The following is a 23,073-nucleotide window of genomic DNA, read 5'->3' on the forward strand; positions in this document are numbered from 1 at the left end:
GTGTAAAGGAAGGACACTCATTAATCAACTATACTCAAATAAATATATAATTACAAAGTGTGGGAGGTATTATCAAGGGCAATAACTGTGTTTTGTGAGAAGAACAAGGAAGATAATAGCTAATACTGACTGTGAGTACATAATGTGTGCTGCTTACTGTGCCAAGAACTTTACATGGATGATCTCATTTAATCTTCACATAACTCATTTTAGCGTTAAGGAAACTAAAACTTAGGATCGTAAGTTAGTTTTAGGAAGTCAGAAGAGACCTCTTTAGGAAGAGTAACACTTGAAGTGAGAACTAGGTGACTAGGAGGTGGCCAGGCAAAGAATGGAGGGAGGCTATGTAGAGCAGAATGGAATAACATGTTTGAAGGCCTACAGAAGGAATGAACTCAGTATGAAGGGTGCCAGTGGCTGAAGCGGAGTGAGCAGGGAGAGCGTAGCAGGAGATAGGGTAAGCAGGGGCTTGTGGGGGAGGTTGTTCTAGGCTCATGTCATAGGTTCATTCTAAAGGCTTGGGAAACCAAAAGGTCTTACAAGAGAGGAACATGATCTGGCTCGCTTTCTTAGAGACCACTCCGCCTGCTTTGTGGAGAATGGATTGGCAGTAGACAGAGGCTTACAGTGATCCAGTTGAGAGGCTAGGGATTGAGACTACAGTGATGGCAACAGAATGGAAAAAGGCAGACAAATTGGAGGCATTGATTTTAGCCCTAAAACATATTACTTGCAGCTGGGTTGGATATAGATGATAAGTAAGAGGAAATCAAGGGGGTATCCACATTTCTTCCTTGAGCAGCAGGGTGGATGGCAGTGTTCACTACTGAGTGGTGAGGGGAAGGCTTTAGACACAGAAGGTTTGCATTGCCTGTGAAATTTAAGTGGGGTGGCATATAGGCTCAGAAGAGAGGTCTGACCAAGCAGTGCAAATGTGGGAATTGCTAGTGTATCATTTGTGCTTACAGCCATCTGTCTGATCAGATCAGCTAGATAGAGTGCAGAGAAGAGTGTTGGGGACGGAGCCCAAGGAAGTCAGACACTTCGAGACCTGGTGTTAGAAGAGGAACAGCTAGCAAGGTTAAAATGAGATGGAGCAGCCAAGAGATAGAAAGAAAATCAGAAGCGTGCTTTGTTGTGGAAACCAAGAGATGAAAGCTCTTCAAAGAAGAGGGAGTAGTTAGCCAGTTTGAATGCTTATTTTCCGATGAGAGCCACATACCAGGGTGTGTTTGAAAATTGCCATTAACAAAGAAGCATGGTGGGGCGCCTGGGTGGCTCAGTCGGTTAAGCGTCTGCCTTTGGCTCAGGTCGTGATCCCAAGGTCTTGGGATCGAGTCCCACATGGGGCTCTCTGTCAAATAAATAAATAATATCTTAAAAAAACAAAAAACAAAGAAGCATGGTATAATACCTCCCATCTCTTAAAAAAAAAAAAAAAAAAGCTCTCCATCCCACATCCCCCTCCAGTTGCTGTTCATTCTCTCTGCACTCTATATGGTAGAAGTCCTCACCTCAAATAAAGAGTCAGTATCTCACTGTCTTCTCTTTCCATCTTTATTTCACTCCATTTATGCTTCCTCACCAACTACTCAACTGAGACCACTCTTAAAATAGTCACCAATAGCTGTTGTCTCGTCAAATCCAGTTTCACTTCTCTGTGAAACTCACCTACTTAATCTGTTATAGTATCTGATTGAGTGGATTACTCCCTCCTTGAAAAACTCTTTTCTTGGCTATATTTATGACACCATATTCTGCTGGATTACTTCCCACCTCATGACTACTGCTTATGAGTCAGTTTAGCTAGCTGATCTTTTAAAAGAATGTAAATCCAGTGATATTTCTGCCCTGTTCAAAGCCCTCCAATCACATAGTGCTTCTCATCACATTCAAAATTAAATCCACACTGCTAACCATGGCCTATGAAGCCCCAAGTCTTCCGACTCCTGCCCACCTCTCCAGTCACATCCTGTACTAAAACTGGCCTTTGTGCTATTTCTTGAACCCGCCAAGCTGCTAAGGGGTGTTATGCTTGCTATTCCCTGTGCCTAGAAAGTTCCTTGCCCAGATCTTTGCATGGTTTACATCTTCACATTATTTAGACCTCTGCTCAGTATAAGCACTTCCGACTTTCCCAAACTACTCTAAAATAACCCCCTCCAACCCATCAGTCTCTATCCTGTTACTCTTCTTTTCTTCATAGCACTTGTCCCTGTCTGAAATTGTATGTTTACTTGTTTCTGAATAGTGTGCTGCTGCTTCCCCCAGAATGTAGGCTCACAAGTCTGCTTAATCACTTCTCTGTTCCCAGAGTCTGGAGCAGTGCCTGGCATACAGTTACTGGGCAAGAAGACAAGTCATTGAGGTGACAGTAATGAATGTAATCCAGACCATATGTGACAGGATTGACCTTTACATGGGAGGGACATGCCCTCCCTTTTAGCAGAACAGGAAATGGTGAAGATGGTTACAAACTCAGAGTGGTTGTGTGTGTTCATGGTGGAGATGTGGGCCTGGAGGAGGATGAGTCAGCACCTGGTCAGCTGCCATGAGAAAGGAGGCTAAGTATTGGGTGGTTAGGAAGCCAGGCCCTGTGGAATGAAGGGAGGAGTTGTTCTGTCTTCAAGCCAGATGTTGCTGTAGTTGGGGCTCCTTCCTGGTAAAAGGTGGCTGTTGAAAGTGGTAGAAAAGAGTACCCAGCATTTTTAGAGACATAGTGCTTAAGGATCTAATACTGTCTCCTTGCTTTAATCAGGAACAGTATTCTCTGTGCCAGGAAACCATTTGGGTTTACAATAGGAAAATTGTCCTTTTTCCTTCCTCTCCCATCTTCCTCTAGATGGAGCCCATTGAGCCTGGGACAGAGTACATCGTTAGCCCTGCACACCCAGCTTGCCATCAGGATTGATGTGTTCATGCTTTCAAATATTTGAGTATTTTTTATGTGCTAAGCACTGTTTTAGGCTCTATAGCAATGAAGGAAATAAAGTCTCTGCCTTCAGAGGGTTTTTAATCTAATGCAGGGAGACAGAGTAAACAAATGTATAAGTCAGAGATGGGATGGGTGTATCATCCTAGGTGCTCACCCTACCTTTTCCCCTTCCACCCACACTGGCCCTGGGGTGGCAGTGGGAAATGTTCTCTCACTCTATGCATGCCCTGCCAGCTACAGAAGCATTGAATGAGCCCTTCTTCCTTATCTGGGTGTTTCCCCGAGCAGCTGACTTGAGCCCTCCATTGCACACAATGGTAATGACATGTTTTGTTCTCTTCGGTTTCAGATGAGACGCCAATTATTGCAGTGATGGTGGCCCTGTCCTCTCTGCTAGTGATCGTGTTTATTATCATAGTTCTGTACATGTTAAGGTGAGCATGCTAAATGCTAAGGTGAGAATGCTAAAGCTTCTGCATTCTCTTGGATTCTGCTTCAGTACCCCAGGGTCTCATTAAGCCCACACAGTCCAGAAGATAGTAGGATAAGGACAGTGAATGGAGGGGAATGGTTTATGATATTAAGATTAAAATTCTACATAGAAATGGTTTAAAAGCTCTACATAGTTTTCTTCAAGACCCAGCCCCTCCCCTTTGCTTCCATCTGCCCAAATCCAGTTCCCCAATTCCGGTTTAACCTAAAGCCCAGGAAGGTAGTTTGAGGTTGAGGGAAAAGCTATATAGTCTGTGTTATTACTGATAGGTTATTTAAGACCCTCAGATCTAGCCTTACTGAAGCAACCCTCAACAGTACCCGATTAGAGATGATATGGTAAATAGAGACTTATTCTATTTCTAGTTGGCGGAGGGGGAGGTGTTGGGGACAAACCTAGGATCTAGGATCCCTGAGCCTGGTGTGCTAAACTGAACCATGTGAATTACAGAGTTCCCCTTTCTGACTTTCTTCAGGGTCCTCTAGATATTACACTCAAACAGGGAGAAAAGGCAAGGAAGGGGGGGAACCCAGCGGAGAGAAAAGGGAGGTGCATTTGTCTTCTTCCTGCTGAAGTTACTGCCCTGGCTAATTTGGATTAACTCCACCCTTATCTTTGGTTTAAGCTGCTCTCTGCTCCCTGTGTTCTTTTGCAGGGATAAAGAGAGGGGAACCTTACACACCCCTACAATTTGTGATGTGTCTCCACCGTTCTGCAGGAGACTTGTAGCCAGACCTGTGCCCACCCATCTGAAGCTCTGGGCTTCTCTCTGATTGCACTGGGGAAATACCAGGATTTTAGTTTGATAGGGATATTCTTATCTCCCCTCCACTGTATTCTACCCACTTAAATGTTCTCCACCTGGTGTGGTGGTCATCTCCAGTGAGTCCTGGACTTGGAGCCACACAGAGGAGCCATACAAGCCAGAATATACTGTTATGGCACCTCATTTGGATTCTAGTGTGCTGAGGATGAGCAGGAACATCCAGAGGCACTAGGTCACCATGAAATGGAGTTGGCTCAGCATGTGCAGGACCTGTCTGTAAAAGAACATGTTTATTTGGTAAAGGAGATTTAGGAAGCTGAATTGATATGTGGAAATATGAAGCCAGTGATTGGTCTCCCTTGACTCTGTGCTTACTTTTTCACTATGAACATTTTCTCATTAGGTTTAAGAAATACAAGCAAGCTGGGAGCCATTCCAATTCTTTCCGCTTATCCAATGGCCGCACTGAGGATGTGGGTAAGGCACCCCTCAATGACCTGGGGAACCTTCATGGAGAAAAAAACCAAGAAATTAGGGATTTCCCCATCCTAAAAGGGGTAGAGGGAAGACTCGAAGAAAGCAGTCCTAGTTCTTAGAGGCCTGGTGCATGAGGTAGAATCCCCAATTTGGTCTCCAGAGCACCTGACCAACCTCCCCCCTTGTATACTGCAGAACCCCAGAGCGTGCCACTTCTGGCCAGGTCCCCAAGCACCAACAGGAAGTATCCACCCCTGCCCGTGGACAAGCTGGAAGAGGAGATTAACCGGAGAATGGCTGATGACAATAAGCTCTTCAGAGAGGAATTCAACGTGAGTTCTTTGCTGAGGCTGGCATGTCAGCAGGGAGGAAGGCAGACCAAAGGTCAGGCCTTTTGGGTCATGAGGTAGAAAACAGGTTTCTAACGGGTTAAGAGGTGAGAAATTTTCTACCAGGTTTATCTGACTCCTTTCCTATGTGATTATAGACAGGAAATGAAATAAGATTTGCCTTACCTCTCTCCTCTACCCATCCATCCATCCATCCATCCATCCATCCATCCATCCATCCATCCATTCATCATCGCATCTATTACTTTGTTTAATAAATACTTATCAAGCATCTAATATGTGCTAGGTGCCAGGGATTTGCTGGGGAACAAAAACAGATCCAGTCCCTACACTCAGGGAACTTGCCGTCTAGTAGGAAAATCCCCATAAACAAGAACAAAAATAACTGTTTAAGTTCAGACAGCAATATAGGACATGAAGGACTGGTGCATAGTTGTAGGAGTCTGTATTAAGAGGTAGCTTTTTGGAGTCTGAAACAGGGGTCCCAGAGTGTCTTACGTAACAGACAATAGGAGTAAATCAGTATAGAAATGAGGACCATGGAAAACTACCAAGCACAGGCCTCATGTGTGGTAGATTTGTATTTTTTTTTTTTTAATAACTCCTTTAAGGAAGCTGAACATGTTTGCGGATCTACCGGTTGGTGTGTCCAGCCCACCAGTTCTGATCCCAGTTCAGAACTTCCTTGAAGAAATTATGTTTTAACTGAGGCCTAATCATAGGCAAGGGCATTGGTAAAGGAGAGTGGGGAATGTTCCAAGCACTGGAAATAACAAGGGCCAAACTATCACTAGTGAGGGTGGGTAAGAGAAGGGCACATTCGAAAAATAAAGAAAGCCTATGTGTGGCTGAGGGCAAAGGCTTGGGTAGGTGGCAAGAGAGGAAACTGTGGAAGAAGACTAGGCCAGACTGTAGATGTGGATTATCATAAGTGAAGTGAAAAGCCATGGACCAACCAGATTTATATTTTGGAAAAAATATCTCTGGCTGCTAAATAGAGAAGAACCCGTGGGGAGACCAGAGTAGATGCAGGGAGTACAGTTAGGGGCTGCAACAGTTTAAAAACAGAAGTGCTAATAAGTTGACATAAAGTGGTAATGATTAGAGAGAGGGGATGGACATAGAGGAACAGTTCCAGAGTTGGCTAATTCATCAACTTTGGGCATTATTAAACTCTGTTTCCTTTACGTCTCCCACTCAGCCATGTGTCAACTTTGTCTCTTAGCCTAGCTCCCCTCTTGTTGCCAAAATGGCTTCCCCAGTTCTAAGTGCCACATGGAGGTATAACAAGGTCCAGTGGGAAAAGGATGACTGTTTCTTCCTGTGTGTCTCCCTTTATCAGTGAGGAAAACTTTCCCAAGAGCTTCTGAAAACGTGCCTTGTTGCATGCTCCTTCTTAACTCAGTCACAAGTAAGAGAAAAATAGGCTTACTGCAACCACTCAGATCAATCCAGATCATTCCTGTGTCATGTAGGGGATAAGCAGTCAACCCCACAGAATGGGAGCCATAGTAGCAAGGAGGAAGGGAGGAATAGTTATTGGGTAGGTGAGTCACCCCTCATTTCAGTTCTGTCACTGAAGGGCTTGGAGTGGAGAGTGATGTGGTCGGATTTGTACTCTGAGAGAATCACTAGCTACAAAGTGGAGAAGAGAATAGGAAGGAAGCAAGAGTTAAAGTAGGAGACCATTTACTAGGCAAGAGTTAATGGAATAACTTGGACTCATTTTTTGGCTATTGGAAAAATGTCACTGTTTAATGCTCATTATTGATTGAGAACATTTACCTCATCCCCCAGGATGACACCCCAGCCTTAGCACCAGAGCTAGATCCCCAGTAGGCACCCTACTGTTGCATAATCTGTAGTGCCCACTGCTTCTAGGGTATAGGGTATGTGACCCCATTGCCAGACTTCTTTTTCTGTGAAGTGAGTTGTTTGGAGGAATATTGCCTGAGGTAAAGCATTCCAGTAAATCCCTGGATGGAGGTGGTATTCCTAGAGGCACGGTAGGCAAAGTGAAGCAAATATTGTGGTGAGATCCCATTGCTGTGCTACCATGGCCACTATGCTCGTGGGCTCATTGGGCCGGCACTGGGGTAGTGAAGGAAAGGGCTCAGCAACATCTCCGGGGTTTTTAACAGTGAGTGCTGTCTGGTGAGCATACACATGGAGCATAAATATTTCCTGTCTTTCTTGTTCCAGTTATCCACCATCCAGGGATCGGCTTAGATCCTGACCTCCAGTGAGGTAGTGTGATACCTTACTTGAAGTTCTGTCTCCTGGAAGGATTTCTCTTTTATACTCATTCAGAGTCATCCCTTAAGTAGATTATCCCATAGCAGTCCACTTCTAGAGTGGGCCAGTTTATCTCACAGAGCCATTTGTGCACTAGGCTGGACTTTTTTCTTCTGTTAACTGTTGATATCATTGGGAATTCATGTGTCTGTTGAAGGAGTGGCTGTGTGGCAAGTGTTCTGTACACATCACTTCCATCTGGAGGTAGAATTCTTTTGGACATGTCCAAATTTGTGGCTTATGGAATCATGTGATACTTAGTTGATGGACAGCGAAGTCACTTGGATATCTAGTGACCCATGGTCAGGCATATAGTCTCTACCAGAGCCCAGTGCTAAGCTCGGAACATGATCTTGCTGCTAGGATCATGGTTTTGTCCCCAAATCCTAAAGTTTTTCATTATGATTTTCCTGCTCCAGCCTTAAGCACAGACACTTAGGGCCCCACAAGATCAACCAGAGCCTATTTCTCTGTGGCCTGGGTTAACTGGAGAGCCTTCTCTTTTCAGGTCACTTAATAAATGAGTCAGGACACCAGCATGTGGTATATGCTGTCTTCAGAATCCAAAATGGCTCAATAAGCATCAGGCCTTCCTAAGGGATGGGGGGGAATGGACAAGGAACAGCAACATGTCTTTTATGCCGGAGGGGATATCCTGACATGCCACAGGCCTTTGACTTTCAGAAAACTTGGCAGAAGTGGCAGGCCACTGTATTTTTATGTCCAGCATGTACATCTAACACACATAAATACCTGCTCTTCAAGTCCTGTCAGCTTGATGTCATCAGCATAGTTGTCAGGGTGATGTCCTGTGAAACAGACAAATCCTGATGAACCAGATCACATCAGAGAGATGTCAAGATAATTTATCACTGAGGCTGCTCCTGCCATGAGAATGGGAACTGCTTCATGTAGTCTTTGTGCACCATAAAGGAAAAAAATATAGCTATTAATCAGTAGCTATATTCCAGGTACCAGCGGTTATGTTAATCTGTAGGAAAGGAGAGTGCATCTGGAAAAGCACCTGCAAATCAGCAGTTCTACATGATTCATATATTATAATCCACTGACATCCTTAAACACTGTCGGTCTCTTGTGCTAGTCTCTTTTGTAGCTTGCATGTGGGGAGGTGGTGATAGAAAGCATCAGAATAGCTAATACTAGTAATCACTGAGCACTCGCTTCACACCATCACTAAACTCACACATATAAATGTACTGTCTCATTATCCTGCAACTTGTAATCTTCTGTAGCACTTAGGACCTCTGTAACTCACCAAGAGACTTAGGACCTCTGTAACTCAGCTTAGCCTTTTGGTAAAGAGATTACTGCTCCAGCTTGCATTTGCTCTTGCTATTTTAATGGTCCTTCTTATCCATTGGCTTAAGAGACCAGTCAGTGTGAGTATTCTGCCACTTGTAGATAGCTGTCCATCACCCAGCCTGCAAAGGCTCCATTCTAACTAGCATAAAATAGTGGCATTCTGGGTTCCCAGGAATTAGGTAGCTCAAGGCTGGAACGAGTAGATCCCCAAAGGTGTATTTTCCTTTACCCAGTGGAGTTACCATGATAAATGGGTGTAGATTCTTAAGAGAAGATGAAGAGGAAGTTCATGGTATATGAGTGTTGATGTTATATGAAGTTCTTCCTTACACATGCCTAACATTGAAGGGTTCCAGGTCATGAACTGACTCACGCTGGCAGTTGGATGCAGAGGGACCCTTTCTCTAGCTTGGCAGTGTAGTCAGGCCCCCTTAGTTCACCTGTGCTGGCTGCCTCCCATTTCCATTGTTGGGAGCTTCACAATGACTTATCCACAACTAGAAATGTCTAAGCGCTGGTGACTATGGCCTCTGAGGCTCCTTCCATCCCAAGGAAGGATGAGAATCCCATTTTGAAGCTAGTCCCTTCCACGAGCATCTCACTCTGGTGAAGACAGTCACGAAAGCACTTCTGAAAGATTCCAGTGCTTTGCTCACATGTGTGCCCTCTCTGGCAAAGCACACGTGGTGGATCCCATCAGGGGCACAGTGAAGGTGTCTGCAGGAAGGTTGAGCCTCTTGGAGCCCCGGTAGCACTGATAGCCCCCACTTTGTGCCAAGGGTTTTCTGGTTTTTCATGGTTACCTAGCTGAATTTAGCATTCAGTCCAGGTTTCACTGGCCAGCCTAGCCTGCCATTTTGTGGTCAGTATCTTGAGCTGTTACATTATGTGCCGAAGAGTTAACCATATCATAACTAGAAATTTGGCCTTATCCAAAAATGATGCTCTTCCCTCTGTGGTCTAAGATGTCCAAAATCAGTATCAGTTAGTCCTCTGATTTTTGATGATCCAACTCAAAGAATTCCTGCATTTTCCTCTAAGTATTAGCCCTTTGCTTTTCTTTTTGTTTACGTATTTTAACCTCCACATTGTGTTGTGCTTGCATCCTGATTGTCCATGAGCAATGAGAGCTGAGTCGCGGGGCATTTGTCTTCCTCATGAAAGCAGGGTGCAGTAGAGAGCATACTAGGGAGTTTTAGCAGTTGGCTTTCTCCAACTCCTCTGTTTCAGCACCATCGTCGTCTCACTTAAGGCCCTGGTTTTCACATGAGCGGCCCAGGAAACATGGGAATCCCACTGGCATTAACATTCAGCAGCCAGCAAGATACTGAAATCTTAACCTTTGGTTCAGCAAAATACACAGCACAGTCAGAAAGGCCCTAGGTTTTGTGCTGTCTTTGGAGATAAACATTTGATGTTAGAGCTGGGCTTTTCCTTATTTCATTATCTGATATTGTCAGAATTACCCTACCCCTTGGTTTCAACATTCCATCATCTCCTTTTAATTTGGATTCCCCTACCTCTTTCCCACCAGTTCGAACCTACCCCAGGTGATTTCAAGCAGTAACTGAAGAAACTGTTGTGCAGTTGTGAACTAGGAGTGCCTTGCTCTTTCCCATCCTGAAAACTGGTTGACAGTTCCTTTCCCTTCATCTGAACCCAGTAATCAGGTTCACATACCCACGTTTCTCCCCTAAGTCTCCCAACCACAACACCTCTCTCATATGAAACTGCTAGGTCAGTTAAGATCTTTTATTTAGGGTGCCTGGGTGGCTCAGATGGTTAAGCGTCTGCCTTCAGCTCAGGTCATGATCCCAGGGTCCTGGGATCGAGTCCCGCATCGGGCTCCCTACTCCTTGGGAGCCTGCTTCTCCCTCTGCTTCTCTCTCTCTCTCTCTCTCTCTGTCTCTCATGAATAAATAAATAAAATCTTTAAAAAAAAAAAAAAGATCTTTTATTTAAAAATAAGAGAAGTCAACTCAAGCAAATTAAGGAAAAACAAAACAAAACAAAACCCCAAACCATCAATTGGGAAGACTCTGGGGAAGCTGACAGAATCAAAAGCTGAGGTAGACTACCAAACCTTGGGCAGAACAGGCCCTATCCTGGTGGCTCTGGGGCCCTCTAGGGAAGCCTCTGTTCTTTGTTGGTTTCAACAGTCCTGAGAATCCGGTTTGGCACAGTGTGGCTCAGGTGCAGCCGTGCCTGCATCCAGCCCTGGCAGGGAAGAGAACAACAACACTTAGGGCAAACACACCGATTTGTGTCTATTATCAGAATAATATGCTTAAAATCATGGGGTGAGGAAGGCCTTTTTAAGCAAAACACAAGATTCAGAAGGCACAATGGAATATATTGGAAGAAAATAAATACATTAAAATATTAAATATTCCTATGAAAAAGGACACCATAAAAAAGTGGCCAGCTGAGCACCTGGGTGGCTCAGATGGTTAAGCGTCTGCCTTCGGCTCAGGTCATGATATCAGGGTCCTGGGATCAAGCCCCTCCTCGGGCTCCCTGCTCAGTGGGGAGTCTGCTTCTCCCTCTCCCTCTGCTCCCCCGACTTGTGCTCGCTTGCGTGCTCTCTCTCTCTCGAATAAATAAATAAAATCTTTAAAAAAAAAAAAAAGTGACCAACTCTGAGAAACTGTTTGCCACAGGTAGAAAGAGACTTGTTCATAATACATAGCTGCTACAGACCTGCGAGACAGTAAACATTGCAGTAGAAAAATTAGTAGTTCACAGGAAAAAAAACAAATGATCTGTAAACCTATGAAAAGGTCTCAAGGAGCTGCAGATTAAAAGTAACCATTATTTTGGGCCTGTTGGATTTGAAAATTTAAGAAGATTGGTGTCAGGTATGGGCAAAGATCTGGGGATACAGATATTCTTATGCACAAGTAGAGCAAGTTTAAATTGGTATAACATTGGAAGGATGACTTGGCAATATTAATCAGATTTCAATGTTTACACTATCTGACCTAACTTCTGGGACTCTGACAGAAAACCAAATATGTATTTGCACAAGGTTGTTCATTACAGCATTATTTATAATAAAGAAAGTAAAATGAAAAGCAAATATCTATCAAATAGCAGATTGGCTAAATGATTTCTTGGATCTATTATGAAATTCTATACTATCATTAAAATAAATGTCTTAACCTAGGTCTCTAAGTCATTGTTAAGGGAGAAAAGACATTGCAGGGGACTATACCTGGTATAATCTGCCTTTTAAAAAAATACTTTTTTTTTTTTAAGATTTTATTTTTTTAAGTAATCTCTATACCTAACATGGGGCTCAAACACAACCCCAAGATCAAGAGTCACATGCTCCACCAACTGAGCCAGCCAGGTGCCCCCAAAAGTACTTTTTAAAGTCTGGAAAAATACTGTGAGCTATGAGCAGTGGCTTTCTACAAGGTGGGTAAAAGACATAAGAAACATGATAGGGGGGCGCCTGGGTGGCTCAGTCGTTAAGCGTCTGCCTTCGGCTCAGGTCATGATCCCAGGGTCCTGGGATCGAGTCCCACATCGGGCTCCCTGCTCGGCAGAAAGCCTGATTCTCGCTCGCCCACTCCCCCTGCTTGTGTTCCTGCTCTCGCTATCTCTCTGTCAAATAAATAAAATCTTTAAAAAAAAAAAAAAAAGGAACATGATAGGGAGCTTTCACTTTTTACTGAATTACTTGACTTTTCTTCTATAATCATATTCTTGTCATAACATTTTAAAAAGCAGTTTTTTAATATAGTAAGTGAAACTAATGGAGCTTAGCTTTAGCATAATATCCACTGTACTTTAATGAATACATAGGATATAGAATAAAGAGTTGATGTTCCCAGCTTGAGTTGTGCCAGGAGTCTTGTGATCAAGTCTCTGTGAAAAGGAATATCACTAAATGCGAAGTTGTTCTGGAGAAAAATTGGACCATGAGGGTGAACAGCTGAAGGAGTAATAAGCATAAGATATGACAACTGTGTTCAGATATTTGACAGGCTAAAAGGAGAGTGTGCAGCTTCTCTGTGAAGCCCCACCGTGGTTGAAATTTCCAGGTGATGGCCTTCATCCTAGAGTTATAAGCTGGATTTTTTTATTGACCAGCTTTTGTCTTAGAAGCAGTAAATTTATCTAAAAAAGCCACCTGTTGAGGTCCCTAAAGCATGTTCAACGTTTAAAAAAAAAAAAAGGCGGCAAAATTTAGTTAGTTCCTGAGAGAAAGGGGATAGGACAGAGAAGAGAGGGAAGAGTGGAGCCAGTGAGATGATCCAAATGTGTGCGTTGCAAGATGTGACACCCTCCCCGCTGCAAGTCTGCATCCTTGTAGAGACAGCTTAATTCTTGGACTTCCAGGTGGAGAAGCATGTGTGTGTAATTTGAAAATTTAAGAAGAACTGTGTGGCGTCAGAGTGAGGTGGAGGCCAAGTAGCCTCTCCATTGACAAGTTGTCTCGAAATAAATGAATCAGAGCCAAAGGCCTGTGGGAATCAGCAGGAACTGTGTCAGGCGCTTTGGAATTCAACAGTCCAGGGAATTGGGGGTTAAGGGTTTCCAAGGGACAGAGAAGGCTCCAGCTGACCTCTGGGTTTTCCACTAGTCAGGACAAGGGAAATAGAAAAGAAATGTGTATCTGGCTTTTGTGTCCTTCTAAACAGAACTTTCCAAGATGTGATGAACTGCCTTAAAAGGGAGTATATTCCCCGTCATGGCAGAGTGCTCAGGCATTGATGACTCCCAAGTTAGAGTGTTGGCAGGGGGATTTGGATTTAGAAAAGAATGAGACCCAGCACTGTACTGGAGATCTTAGGCAGCATAATGAGGCAGAAAAAGAAATGAAAGGTATTAAGGATTGAGGAGGAAGAAACAAAATATGCATTTTTTCCAGAGGAGAATATTGTCCTTGGAGAAATCCAAATATTCATCAGATATATTATTAGAATTAATAAGTTACTTTAGCAAGGTTGATAGATACAAAAACAAGATAAAAAGTTAATGCATTTCTATATATAAGCCATGATCAAAAAAATCTAATAATTTTTAAAAGATGCCATTTACAATAGCATCCAAAGTGTAGAGTACTTAGGAATAAATTTAACAAAATATTTGTAAAATCTTTGGAGAAAATTATAAAAATATTTGAAGACATTGAAGAAAAATACTAAACTAGTAAAGAGTTAAGGTCAGTGGATTAGAAGGCTCAATATTGTAAAGATGTCAATTCTCCCCAAACTGATATATAGATTCAATGCAATTCCAATAAAAATCCCAACAGGTTTTTTGTGGAACTTGACAAGCTGATTCTAAAATATATATGGAGGAGAAAAAGATTCAAGAATAGCCAAGACATTCCTGAAGAAGAAGAACAAGGTGAGGAGACCTGCCTTACCAGATATAAAGAGTTATTATAAAATTAAGACAGTTCTGTATTGGCACTGGGATAGATGCATTGACCATTGGAACAAAATAGCCCCAAAGCACTCGTGTGTGAGTGGAAACCCATTTATGGCAGAAAGGCTGTGCAGTTTGGTGGGGGAAAGGATGGTCTTCACAATGAGTAGTGCTGGGACAGTTGGTAACCCTTTGGGAAGAATGAAATTGAATTCTTGTCTCATACCAAACAAAAAACTGGTCCCAGTTGGTGTAGATACTGAAATTTAAAAGACAAAACAATGAAACATAGAGACAATAATGGAGGGAAATATGCTTATGATCTCACAGTAAAAAAGGATTTCTTAAGATTTAAAATGTTGATAAAGGGAAAGATCAGTCAACTTGGCTACATTATAATGCAAAACTTCTGTTCATAAATAAATAAGAAAGGGCAGGCCACAAGCTTAGTAAAATATATTTGTAACGTTTGTACTGACAAAGGATGAATATCTAGATTATATAAAGAACTCCCACAGATTAATAAGAAAATAAACAATCCTGTTGAAAAATAGGGGAAACACTTGACTAGGTACTTCACAGAAGAGGGAACTCTTTTGACCAGTAAACTGTGGAAAGATGGTGAACTTCATTAATAATCAGAGAAATGTAAATTAAGCCTACATTTGATAAATTTAAAGTCTGACAGTAGCAAACGTTGGTGAAGATCCAGAACAACTGGAACACTTTATATTGCTGGTGGGAGTGTAAATTGGTACAGTTATCTCGAAAAAACAGTTTGGCCTTATCTGTTAAGGGTAAAGATTCTCGTACTTGAAATGCTTGTATGTGTGCATGAGGAAACACAAATTAGTGTTTGAGGCAGGATTATTAACTGTACACAACCCAAATATTCATCAGTAGTAGAATGGATAAATAAATGTTGGTATGGTCTCAAAACAGAGTGCTTCAGAGTAGTTGAAGTGAATGAACTTTGGCTACCTGGAACAGCCTGAGTGAATCTTCAGAATATAATGTTGGGCAAGAAAAAAAAGTTAGCATTTGATTATGATTCCACTTTTATCAAAAAATAGACTGAACAAAAAATATATAGTTTGAGGATACAAAGTGCATGGTATATAGATAAAGCAAGGTGATGATAACACAAAATTCTAAGTTTACTTGTGGGAGGGAGAAAAAGAGGATATGAAGAGAAAGGGCCCAAAGAGAACTTCTAAGTTAAGTTGTGCGATGGATATCCTTCTTTTTTATAAATGTAAAGATTGAAAAACAATTTTTTTAAAAACTTGACATTTTAAAAAAATGATTTCATACATAGCCTTATCCCCAGTAAAGGCTTAAGCAAGGGATGAAATGGTCTTTGATGCCACCTAGTGTTTCTAGAGATTTTAACATCTGGTAGCCTGGGTCACCTGCTTGTGCCTAGCTCTGTGAGCTAGGTTTTTCAGAGTAGAAGCTAAAAGAATAGGGTTCACCTTGTTTTCATCCCTGCCACAGGCTCTTCAGTCTGACCCTTCGCATATAACACCAGGTTCTCTAGAGCAGGCCCTTTGTTTTCTCTTCCCAAACAATAGCTCCTGTTTCTTCCTGACTTTCCTTTTAGGGATCTCAGCCTGGGTGGAGACCCTCGTTTTTCTTCATCATGACTGTGGGGAGCTAGGAATGCTGATAGGACTATGAGGTGTGGTCATTGTCATAACTGACCCCTGAGGACTATTTTCAAGAGTCCTGCTGTCACTATTTCTTTTCTACATCATTTTAGACAAGGGTGTACAGGGAAAATAATGCCTCTGGCTTAGTTATGAAGGCATTAAAAACTTGTATCTCATCCTGCCCTGTACCAGGGCGGAAACCTACGGAAATCTACCGTGTCTGGAAGAAGGCAAACCAAAGGTGAATTGGGAAACTCCAGTCTTAAGTAAGGTCTCTGTTCTGTGCATAAGAGTCCAGCCCAGGAAACTCTCTTTTCCCCTTTATGTATTGGCAGCATAGGGTCCAAAGAATTGCCTCTCTCAGTAAAATGACATATAGAACCAGCAGCATTTTAACTCTGAAAGGAGACTCTCGAGTAACTGAAGGCAGACGGAGTATGAGACCCTGACTCATGTTAGGGTCTTCCACTTTAATTTCTACTACCATTATCTTGCTGGTTCCTAGGAAGTGTATTTGCTCCCTTCTTAAAGCTTTTGCATCTGTCTGGAAAAACAAGTTGCTTTTAAGGCTGGCATTTCTTTTATTTAATGATTTTTTTTTATTATTATCAAAGTTAGACACCTGAGAGTCATCCTTTATTCCTGTCTCTTTCTCTCCCCAACCCACCTTCCTTCCCTTCATTCCATCTCTAACTACAGAATGTATGTCAGATGCATCTTCCTTATACCATCATCCTTCCCTGGTCCTATTCTTGCTTTCCCCCTGGTCCCTTTTCCACATAGCAGCCAGAGTGATTCTTTAACATGTAAACTGGATTGCAGTTGAAAAACCTTGAATGGTTTCCTCATGCACTTAAAATTCAAACTCCCCATTCAGGGACCTACATGGACTTGTGTGATCTAACCTTGCCAAACCCCTCTCATCCACTTCCTCTTGCCATCCCCACTACCCACATTGTCTATATAATACCCTCACTGACCTTTCAGTTAGCTCACACAGCCAGGCCTTCTCCTGCCTCTAGGTCATCATAGATGCTGGTCTCTGTGCCTCGAATACTATTTTTCACACTCCTCCTTCCTCATAGAGACCTACCCTTAATCTAAATTTGGGTATTTCTTAGGCTTTCTGATACTTCTGTAATAGCATTCTGTTCTTTCATTGTATTTATCATGTTATGTAATTTATATGTTTTATTTGTTTAATGTCTTTCACAAGTTTGTATTGTCCTTGAGAACAAGAACTACGTATATGATTGATTCACCAGTATTTGCTCTGTATTTATCCTGGTACCTAATAGGTACCTAATCTATATCTTGAAAAAACAAATGAAAAGTAATACATGAACCATAATTTACTTAACTGTTCCCCTACTGCTGAATACTAAGGTTGTTTTCAGTTTTGGGTCATTCCAAACAACGATAAATAATGTGAACAAAGAGATTTTTATTTCTTTAGGCTAGATTCTCAGAAGTGGAGTTGCTAGGTCAAAGTATGGATATTTTAAGGCTCATAAAACATATTTCCAAATCACTTGTCAGAAAGGTTGTCTAGGTTGGAATTTTGAACTATTTCCTTTTTTGCTTTCTTATTTTTGAATATATCGAACACATAAGAGGAAAGTGGTTCAAATAGTAAAGCTTAGCTTCCCAATCCTATAAAACTAATTTATTGAATACTTACTCTGTGCTAGACTTGAGATTATGGTATTTACTTCTTATGTGGCAGATATTATTAACCCAGTTTTACAGATGAGGAAATGTGGTCCTAGAAAGTTCAACAAATTTTCTCAAGTTCATACAGTCCAGACTGTCTCATGTCAAACCATTTACTTTTACCCCCACGCTTCCCAGTGCTAGCTAATTTACATTTGCTCCAAAACTACTGCAGGTTCAATGTCACCTCCCTCTAATCCTCTGCTTCCTAACTGCTGCGTCCATGTATATGTTCTCCCACCCACCTGCCTGTCCTTGCTTCCTTGCCGCATGATACTAGAAACTGGGCTGTCATTCCCTTCAGGTCCTTAGAGAGGGCCTAACTCAGCTGACCATCCAGACCCCTCCTGTGTGGTTCACTCTTGAGATGCTTCTCATCTTCGCATGTTAGTTAACATGGGGATAAATGGCCCATCCCTTCAGTTATGTCCCCATTCCTGTTTACAGGGGTGGTCCATTTTGACCCCGCATTGTAACAGGTCCCTAACCACACAGTAATCATATAAAGAGCTTGCTGCGCTTATAGTAACAGTAAGGGCATTCCGCCCCCAGGGGATTCTTGGTGTTAAACTCTAAGGAGCTTGCAGGCTGTTTAGAGGAGAGGTGCACTCTCTGTGTTAGGCTGCAAGTGTTCACCTGGGCCCATCTTTGTCCCCCAAGTTAGGGTAGAACTTACTGTCAGGTCAGGGAATGGTGCAGCATTTTGCATGTTTGGTGTTTATCCCTTTTAGTAACTTCTTCTAATTTCTCTTAACCTTCTAGGCTCTCCCTGCTTGTCCTATCCAAGCCACCTGTGAAGCTGCCTCCAAGGAGGAAAACAAGGAAAAAAATCGATATGTAAACATCTTGCCTTGTGAGTGTTTGCAGAATTTCCTGGCATATAATCTGAAACTGCATCTCTAGCCAGATTTTTTGAGGGTGGAAAGAATCTGGTGGTTGATCATAGGAGGCCTGGTAGTAAGAGTGGGGTCAAGCCTTTGGGCTGGAAGAGGCTTTATGGTCACCCAGAGTGACCCAGGTGCTCATAAAGTTCAGTCAGGGAGGTTGACCAGGTTTTTGTGGCAGGCCTAAAGTTTCTAAGTCAAGAGGAGCTGTTTCACCGGAACCAGATAGGATGTGCGTGGTTGTTAATGGTGTTTTGTAGTGCTTATGGCAAAGAAATCCTAATACAGAGTTCTCTTCATAGCCCCTTCCCAGAGTTAGTCATTGCTAATCAGTTGATTTATAACCTTGTAACAGACATTTGTCTAAGCCAGTGGTCTCCAGAATGGGATATATGTATAATCCAGTGGGATATGACAGCAAAATGTTTGAACTTTGCTTTGTTTTTTTTAATTGCCTTTTCAAAAAAAGTTTATCCTTTAAAAAAATTTCTGGTGTATTTTTGGGTGCAAAATATATTAGAGACCACTGTTTGAGGCATTTATAGATACTTAATGTCTTCTTATTCACTTGTGAATATATGCATACATATATTACACATATTTTTTAAATGTAATTGGTATCCTTATTACATTGCTCTGACTTTTTTCTTTTAACAGTGTATATTGGCAGGGGCGCCTGGGTGGCTCAGTTGTCAAGCGTCTGCCTTGGGCTCAGGTCGTGATCCCTGGGTCCTGGGATCGAGCCCCGCATCGGGCTCCCTGCTCGGCGGGAAGCCCGCTTCTCCTTCTCCCACTCTCCCTGCTTGTGTTCCCTCTCTCGATGTGTCTCTCTGTGTCAAATAAATAAATAAATAAAATCTTTTTTAAAAAAATGTATATTGGCAGTTCATCTGTCAAGAAACAGAAATACTCACTTTCCTTTTTATCAGCTCCTTACTGTTCCATGTTGTGGATCTGTCTTTATTTAACTAGTCTCTGAATGATGGCTAAGATGTGTCCACATTTTTTCTGTTATAAACAATGTTGTGTTTTGTTTTGTTTTTTTAAAAGATTTTATTTATTTTTTGACAGAGACACAGCGAGAGAGGGAACGCAAGCAGGGGGAGTGGGAGAGGGAGAAGCAGTTTCCAACTGAGCAGCGAGCCCGATGCGGACTCGATCCCAGGACTCTGGGATTATGACTTGAGCCAAACGAAGGCAGACGCTTAATGACTGAGCCACCCAGGCGCCCCTGTTATAAACAATGTTGCAGTAACATCTTAATACATGTGTGTCTCTGTGCACATAGGCACAGATGTCTCAACTGGCCTGATTGTATCATTAACTGAAACATTAATTTTTTTTCCTAGATGATCACTCTAGAGTCCATCTGACACCAGTTGAAGGAGTTCCAGATTCTGATTACATCAATGCTTCATTCATCAATGTAAGGAACTTAAGCTTTTCTCATTATTACCTTGAGTGACTATTGGCTACCATCTACCGGCTCCTTCCCGGCTGCACATTAGAAGGAATATTTGTCATTTCAAGTTTTCTCTGAGGAGTCTAAATTTTTTAAGAGACCAAAAAAAAATTTTTTTAAAGACTGTATTTATTTGACAGAGCACAGCAGAGGAGCGGCAGGCAGAGGGAGAGTCAGGCTCCCCTGCTGAGCAGGGAGCCCAGTGTGGGGCTCGATCCCAGGACCCCAGGATCATGACCTGAGCTGAGGGCAGATGCTTAATGACTGAGCCACCCAGGCACCCCAAGACCAAAACAGTTTTTTTTTTTTTACAGATCAGATAGTTTCATGTGTATTCTTATGCTTACCCTGTAGTCATTCCCAAAGATTTCCCATGCAAATCTAAATGTGTACTTTTCTGTAAGAGTCAGTGAATCCTTTTTGAGCTTATTCAGATAACTAAGAACAAAAGCAAGTCTTGCCATCTTTGGTAAAAGTAAGGGAGAAGAACAGGACAAGAATATCTGACGCCAGGTAAGTCTGGTTAGTTATATCTAGTATGAACCAAAGGGAAGCCTAAGGGAAGAGCTGAAACTGGGAGGAGGTTTTTTAGTGGTGATTTAGAGAATGTTTACAGAAATGGGCCAAGAGACTTGAATATGTTTTGTAGGCTGTGTGAGGAGCCAGTAAAGAAAGTTTAAAAAAGTTGGGGCGCCTGGGTGGCTCAGTTGTTAAGCGTCTGCCTTCGGCTCAGGTTATGATCCCAGGGTCCTGGGATCGAGCCCCGCATCGGGCTCCCTGCTCTGCGGAGAGCCTGCTTCTCCCTCTCCCACTCCCCCTGCTTGTGTTCCCTCTCTCGCTGTGTCTCTCTCTGTCAAATAAATAAAATCTTTAAAAAAAAAAAAAAAGAGCGCACAAGTGAGCACAAGCTAGCAAGAGTAAGCCTGAGTACTGAAGGAGGATGTATGAAGAGAATACCTATAGAATTTGCACACCATGTTCACAGCAGCATTAATCACAATAGCCAAAAGGTGGAATCAACCCAAGTGTCCTTCAGTGGATGAATGGATAAGTAAAGTGTTGTATATGCATACAATGGACTATTTATTATTCAGTCTCAAAAAAGAGAGGAAATTCTGATACATGTTACAACTTCGAAGACATTATGCTAAGTGAAATAAGCAGGTCACAAAACAACTTTATTGAGGTGTAATTCACATACCATAATTTTCACCCATTTAAAGTTTACAGCTCTGGTTTTTCGAATATTCACAGATATGTACGATCATCACTAGTCAACTTCAGAATATTTTCATAACCTCAAAGAAACTTGCACCTCTTTTTTTTGGTTTTTATTTATTTGAGTGAGAGAGAGAGAGATGTCACGAGTGTGGGGAGGGGCAGAGGGAGAGGAACAAGCAGACTTCCTGCTGAGCATGGAGCCCAACACAGGGGCTCCAAGATATGACCTGAGCCAAAGTCAGATGCTTAACCAACTGAGCCACCCAGGCACCCCACCACTTACTTCTAAAACATTTTGTTCACCCCAATAAGAACCTTATTGTCCAGTTACAGTTAATCCCCATTTCCATGCTTGGCAATCCCTTACCAAGCCCTTCTTGCAGAGAGCTAAGATCATATGGGAATCTAGAAGAGAAGTGGTACCCAGCACCATGGAGTAGTGGCAACAGGCAGGGGAGAATGAGACCTGTGGTTTGGAAAACACAAAGGTCCAAAAGCAAACCTGACATTGGTCATAGGAGGTGATGAAACAGACAGTGGCACATTTGGCAGGTAGGCTTCTAGCCTGGAGTCTTTAAGAGGGACCAGTTTCCTCACTTACCTCTAGATGTCTTTAGAGTAGGGTCTTTAGAAGTGTTTTAATTTTTAACTGATAGGAATGTAGCTACCCCCTAGAGCTAGCCTAGGATTTGACTTTCAGAATCCAGAGACATCTCAGGAACCAGGGAGCCACACTTTTCTTTCCCTTGATCATAACACAAGAGTACATTTGCCTCATTCTAGTTATACCTTACTGGTTAAGCAGTGTTGCCATATCACAATGTCAGCATGCGTTCATAGGGGACATATGGTACACTCTTGGTTGGGATAGGAAGCACTTTGGGGCTGAGCCCTCCAACAGTGCTTTTAAGCTGTTCATGGCCCACATGCTCCTGTGAGAAATTAGTGCCTTCTTGTGGAGCAGGGATATAATATGGCTTAACACATTCTAAGAGTTTCTCAGTTTTGTTTTGTTTTTTAGATTATTTATTTATTTATTTGACAGAGACAAAGCGAGAGAGGGAACACAAGCAGGGGGAGTGGGAGAGGGAGAAGCGGGCTTCCCGCTGAGCAGGGAGCCCGATGTGGGGCTCGATCCCAGGACCCCAGGACCATGACCTGAGCCGAAGGCAGACAGTTAACGACTGAGCCACTCAGGCGCCCCGAGTTTCTCAGTTTTAATGACAAGTTTAGTTATAAACAAATTAAGCCTTTCTCAGTTTCTGTCTTCTAATGCTTAGAATATTTGTAGAAACTTAAATTCTCCTTCTCAAGAAAAATTTTAACAAGCTTCTTGTTACTGACTTTAAATATGTCCATCTCTCGAGGCCTAAAGCTTTCTCCTTCTGTGCTAGGAAGCAACCCTGCCCTGCTCTTGTTTGAACTGGAATAGGACGTGGCTTCTCAGACTCAGGCCCCTTCCTTTATTCTGCCACTGCCTTGCAGACTTGTATTTCACATCGTCATCTTGGTGTGACATGATGTCCCATCTGTGAAGCTGCCTCCTCCCCCATTGCCCATCTTATGGCTGTCTTCAAGCAACAGAGGGTGATTTATAATCCTTAAGTCAGATGATTTTTCACTTACCTAGGACTTCTCAAGTGAACACTACGTTTAGACAGTGAGGTTGAAAAGATGTATAACTAAAACAGTAAAAACTGAAAAAGAAAGATACTGCCAGTTGTTAGTTTTTCCAAGGTTCCTTATCTGTTAAGTGACATTCCCAGGCCCCTTTGCTTCTTGTCCTCCACGACCTATAATGGAGAACCCTGTTGTCTGACACTGGGAACTGTTCCTCATACCCATAGGCTCTTCCCCGAAGGTTTTTGCACCTGAGTAAAGCATTATCAAGGAAATAACCCCTTAGAAGAATTGAACCCCAGGCGCCTGGGTGGCTCAGTTGGTTAAGCGACTGCCTTCAGCTCAGGTCATGATCCCAGGGTCCTGGGATCGAGTCCCACATCGGGCTCCCTGCTCTGCGGGAAGCCTGCTTCTCCCTCTCCCACTCCCCCTGCTTGTGTTCCCTCTCTCGCTGTGTCTCTCTCTGTCAAATAAATAAATAAAATCTTTAAAAAAAAAAA

The 23,073-nt window shown here is 42.5% G+C and overlaps 1 protein-coding gene across 5 annotated transcripts in view; it reads left to right on the forward strand.

Moving 5' to 3' along the window:
* The window catches only part of PTPRA (protein tyrosine phosphatase receptor type A), a 159,768-nt gene that overhangs the window by 109,053 nt on the left and 27,642 nt on the right, over positions 1–23,073 (forward strand). For all 5 annotated transcript variants that reach the window (XM_081833103.1, XM_081833100.1, XM_081833101.1 and 2 more), the window contains 5 exons: positions 3,285–3,369; positions 4,598–4,671; positions 4,867–5,003; positions 18,149–18,239; positions 19,620–19,696. In XM_081833103.1, coding sequence (XP_081689229.1) covers positions 3,285–3,369; positions 4,598–4,671; positions 4,867–5,003; positions 18,149–18,239; positions 19,620–19,696 — 464 coding nt within the window. The remainder of the gene's footprint in view (positions 1–3,284; positions 3,370–4,597; positions 4,672–4,866; positions 5,004–18,148; positions 18,240–19,619; positions 19,697–23,073) is intronic.

Source organism: Leptonychotes weddellii, chromosome 10, assembly GCF_054177405.1.
Source record: "Leptonychotes weddellii isolate Sample4059 chromosome 10, ASM5417740v2, whole genome shotgun sequence".
Lineage (NCBI taxonomy): Eukaryota > Metazoa > Chordata > Mammalia > Carnivora > Phocidae > Leptonychotes > Leptonychotes weddellii.